Source organism: Alosa pseudoharengus, unplaced genomic scaffold (assembly GCF_046254945.1).
Source record: "Alosa pseudoharengus isolate Yale_2024_CS ecotype anadromous, Long Island Sound unplaced genomic scaffold, YU_APseudo_1.1 YU_APseudo_1.1_scf_17, whole genome shotgun sequence".
Lineage (NCBI taxonomy): Eukaryota > Metazoa > Chordata > Actinopteri > Clupeiformes > Clupeidae > Alosa > Alosa pseudoharengus.
Genome location: NW_027468640.1, coordinates 15,461,254 through 15,466,253, shown reverse-complemented (window position 1 = coordinate 15,466,253; position 5,000 = coordinate 15,461,254). Strand labels below are relative to the sequence as shown.

The 5,000-nt window shown below is 42.3% G+C and overlaps 1 protein-coding gene across 4 annotated transcripts in view; it reads left to right on the top strand.

The window, feature by feature from the left end:
• The window catches only part of LOC143127273 (RNA-binding protein with multiple splicing-like), a 43,019-nt gene that overhangs the window by 5,903 nt on the left and 32,116 nt on the right, over positions 1 to 5,000 (top strand). For all 4 annotated transcript variants that reach the window (XR_012987561.1, XR_012987562.1, XM_076288662.1 and 1 more), the window contains exons 2-3: positions 3,892 to 3,969; positions 4,318 to 4,356. Coding sequence is in view for 2 of the 4 variants with exons in the window: in XM_076288662.1 (XP_076144777.1) it covers positions 3,892 to 3,969; positions 4,318 to 4,356 (117 nt within the window). In the remaining 2 variants the exon portion in view is untranslated. The remainder of the gene's footprint in view (positions 1 to 3,891; positions 3,970 to 4,317; positions 4,357 to 5,000) is intronic.

The following is a 5,000-nucleotide window of genomic DNA, read 5'->3' as shown; positions in this document are numbered from 1 at the left end:
TTTCTCTTGCGGAGAGCAAAGAGCGAGTGGATCAAACAGTCGCACACCGAAGCTCTCCGGAGCTCAAAGCTGCCGTCTGAGGTCACTTTTGATCATAAGATTTGAAAACGAGGCCTGGGTTTATACCGAGTCTCTGCCACAGGACTGATGCAAGAATATGAAGTCGGCAAGTCGACATAACTCCAGCAGTTTGTGCCAAAACATATTGCCCAAATGCCTGTCATAAGGTATTGATCAGGACTGGCTGAGTAGTAATGGCAAATGTAATGCCAAATGTTCAAAGCTTACAGGATATGAATGTTTTGGGAGACACCTGCAGGCAAGCGCATTTGGTCCTTTATTTGAACTTGCATTGTTCCGTCTAGTTTTTGTATCAGTGGTCTCTATTTTATTGTTTACAAGATTTATCACCAGCTATATTCATGTTAGCAATTTGCCTTACAGCTCCTCTGTAAATGTCACTTTGAATATTTTTCAAAACAACCTGGGATGGGTGTGTGTGTGTGTGTGTGTGTGTGTGTGTGCGTGCGTGTGTTTTTTTAAGATGGTGGTGTCCTTGCTCAGTGGTGTTCGAGGAGCAGCTGCCTGTATTTTCCTACGATGCCTGTCATGACTTAAGGCGATGTTAAATGATTTTTCACACCCTGCCATTATGTGTGTGCAAAAAAGGGCCACTGTTTGACTGAAACAGCATGACACCTATCTTCATTTGGAGAGAGGGAGACACTGAAAGAGACAGAGAGAGAAAGAGAGAGAGAGAAGAAGAGGACAGTCTGAGCCATTCGTAAGTCTTAAATTCGATTTAGGAGAATACAAGACAATGGGATCTGAGACCCTCAATCTTCTCTGTTTATTTTGGTTTTAGAGCATAAAGCAAACAGGCTGTTGGTGACTGTTGAGAGGATGCAGAAAGATAAGCCCAGAACAGGAAAAGCCCAGAAGAAAATAATTAAAGGGGCTTTGTGTCAAATATGAGTTGTCTTGAACGACCCATCAAGTCTGCTACTGCTCTCTTCCATTGACTTGACTGATACAGCGCCTCATGAGGTACATTGTGGTATTACAAGAATGTGCAATCAATCAAGCACAGACAAAGCCGGTTAGCATGCTATAATTATAGTGGATATTTGGGCAACACAGAGCATCACAGTGCGTTTGACAGTATGTTATTACATTACAACATTACATTTTGAAAACCTTTGGCCATTAGTTACCTGGACACCACACAAATACCACATAAATACCACACCTGTTAAGTCTTAATCTTTGTAAAAATAGCAACTTATCGGGTAATAACAAAAAAAAGCAGAAACTCAGTGAACTGTGATGCTTTTGAGAAGATCACACAGCTTGAGACCCTGTGTCACCCTGGACCTTAAATGTAATTTGTTTGAGTACTGCTGGCTTTTGGCATTACACACATGGAGAGAATGAAAGCTGGGCTTGACCTATGGATATCCCAAATGTTGTACGTCCACGGAGAGGGTAAAAGTAGTTACCCTATCTCTCTGTTTTTTTGTCATTTGGTTTGTCAGAACAATGACTTTAAAACTGCTATCACAGACTTTAACTTATTATTATCTCTAAACTACTATTACTACTACTGATGTTTCTACTGTTGTCATTACTGCTGTTAGTACTATTGTGAACATATAGCCATGATATGAAAAAAGTAGGTGTCTTCTGTGTACTTGCATAGTATCAGCTTGTGCTACCCCCACCCACCCCTTAGTAACAAGACAGGGACCAAACTGCTGATGACAGGTTAGTTAATGAAAGGGGGGGATCTTGGAAATTGAGATCACTAAGATTAAAACAGAGGTGATATATACATCAAGACCGGTAAGGGGTAAGGCAATAGCAAACCCTAAGCAGTCATTCAATTAGTTTGATTGACAGAGTGTAATGAAGAATGTCACCTATGAGCTTCAGTGGGCGAGTGTATGCCTACAGATGTGTTTCTAGGTCATGTTTAAGATGTAAGATAGGCCTCTCCTTCCACTACGAAGCAGTCTCCAGGCGATGGCCCCAGTCAAGTCAAAATATTAAATATTTGCTGTCTCCAGGGAAAGAGGCCATAAAAGAACAATGGTAGCCACAACTTTGAAAGGTCTTCAATGGAGCAAAAGGCGCAACATGGAAAGCTCATTCATTTTCTTTTATCTGTTAATATTCAGTTCCATACGATTAAATATTTAGGACTTACCCCTACAGCAAAGGCACCTTTAAGCACCCGAGTGTCGTTCATGAGCATCTGAATTGCCATTCCACACTGGTAGATATCTCAATTTGTATGCTTTATGCGAGATTGGTGTCTGGGATATAACATTATTTTTTTTGTCTTCACTCCATCTCATTATGTGGGGAAATGCTGTCAGCGCTTCTCACTCTATATGTGCTGTTCTTGAGTGTGTGTGTGTGTGTGTGTGTGTGTGTGTGTGTGTGTGTGTGTGTGTGTGTGTGGTGTGTGTGTGTGTGTGTGGTGTGCGTGTGTGTGTGTGGTGTGTGTGTGTGTGTGTGTGTGTGTGTGTGTGTGTGTGCAGTGCTTGTCTTGCGGTGGTGTCCTTGCCACTCCACAGAGCTTCAAAGAGGCGTTGTGTGGAGAGGCCGGTAGTTTGTTAAGACCCTTCTGTCATTGCACGACAGCAGGAGTCTATCCCTACTTAACCATGAGGAGATAAGAGAGTGGTGTGTATGTGTGTGTGTGTGTGTGTGTGTGTGTGTGTGTGTGTGTGTGTGTGTGTGTGTGTGTGTGTGTGTGTGTGTGTGTGTGTGTGTGTGTGTGTGTGGTTTATGTTTGTGTGTGTGTCTGAGTGAGTGTACGTGTGGGAGGCATTTATGTGTGTTTGTGGGTGTGTTCATGTGTGTGTGTGTGTGTGTGTGTGGAAGGTTTTATGCGTGTGTTTGAGGGGTGTTTATGTGGGGGTGGGGGTTGTGGGGGAGGCAGAAATGAGGGACCCGTGTGGCGAGGCTTGTACACCAAACACCATGTTGCTAGGCACCTGTGTTTGTTTCGGCTGAGGTTTGGCAATCCATCTCATGAACGGTGTCGAGTTACAAACACTGACCCATCTTGTGTATATAAGTGGGCCTTCCACTTCGTCCTGGACGCAATTTCAGACAAATTTCATGAATTCTTAGTCATTATTGGTCACTATTGGGACACCTCAAAGAACAGCTTTTGAATCTTGAAAAGTTGTAATCTGTCATTTTAACAATGTTTTTTTTTTTTTTATAAAACATATTATCTCCCTATCAGCCCATTCTAAGATAATTCAGATAATGGAGTTGAGATAAGAAGCTAATGATGTGCCCTAGTTATGTACTTAAATCATTTAACCCAGTGGCTGGTCATTGGGACGCTATAGCTCAAACAGGAAGTGCACAGGGCAGACACTCCTGCTCCTGCTCACTCTCTGTCTCGGATTCCTGAGCGACTCCCACCCACTGTCAGCTCTGAGGTCAACACACTCCACTAACTCTCACTGGAACTGCCAGCCATTGGGAAATATATGCTCTCCTTTGTCCCTCTAAAGTAGTTATGTGAAGATTGTTGGTGTGTGTGCGCGTGCGTGTGAGTCTGTGTGTGTGCGAGTGTGTGTGTGTGTGTGTGTGTGTGTGTGTGTGTGTGTGTGTGTGTGTGTGTGTGTGTGTGTGTGTGTGTGTATGCAATAGAGAGAGATATAGAGATAGAAATGTAAAATGAAGGGGAAAAAAGGAGAAAGATAGACAGAGCGAAACACAGAACACAAGTGTGTGTGTCTGTGTATGTGTGTGTGTTTCGTTGTGTTTGTCCACTCTCTTTCTCATTCCGGAATCTGTCTCAGTAAACAGTGTTGTAACGTGGCTCTTGTCTTGTCTCCCCCCCGCCCTGCCCTGCCCACCTCTTAGGTCAGGACACTATTTGTCAGCGGTCTGCCCCTGGACATCAAGCCGAGGGAGCTCTACCTCCTCTTCAGACCATTCAAGGTATATGCCACTCACTACTCCCAGCTCTCTGTTTACTTGGTGCCTTTCCCTCTAGAGTTGCGCAAAGTGGGGCCCATTGCAATTGCCATTTTTTTAAACAGAGATGGAGAGATAGTTGATGTTAACAATCGTGGTCAGGTCACATTTAAGAGCTGTTTAAGTGCAACGCTCTCAGTGACTGGCTTGAAAGGACGAGACACAAACAAGCAAAAAGCAAATGTTTAGACATCAAAAGATAGAGTTTTACGAGCCTTTCCACAGTCTCACCAGACAAAGTAAACAGTGATGTTTTAAGTGTTTTTTACCTTTATATGTTGTGTTTTTAAATACTTGCTTCTTTTTTTTTAGGGTTATGAAGGCTCCTTAATAAAGCTTACCTCAAAACAGGTAAGATACAGACGTATACATAAAGAGACATTTCTCTGCATTACGCCCCTTTTTTTGGGAAAGCAAGCTAGCATTACATCATCGATTCCAATGGAAAAGACAGCTAGTAACGTTAGTCACACGTTACATTTACTGTAGTTATTAAATCACAGGACATTCAATCCTTTTACTGACACAGCTGTTTTGCAAAAGTATGTATATGTAACTTTTTTTGTACATTACCAACCTAATTTGTTTTCAATACCCCAATGTTGAGGACGAATTTAACTTGAAGGTAACATTTACCATAATCTCCAATGTAAAACAGATGTTATGACATGGAAAGTTAGCTTGCTGAACTTAGTTATACCGTCAGCCACGGGCAGCTTGACTGTGACTACATTTGTGATAGTAAACTGGAAAAAGCAAAAATTAGGGTCACCTTAATCCCATGAACACAGATAACTCTCACACCAACCTTATTTTGTGCCTATTATTCACGTTTGTTCAAAGATTCAGTAAGTATAACCCCTTTTCATGCAGCTCCATAGGTTTCCATTCAATCCAAAGGGTCATCTGTTCCCTAAAAGGGGGCGTGTATGTGCAGCACATTCAACGTTCAATGATGTGCCGGTTATATGTATATGTCAGTACTTTACATCAGA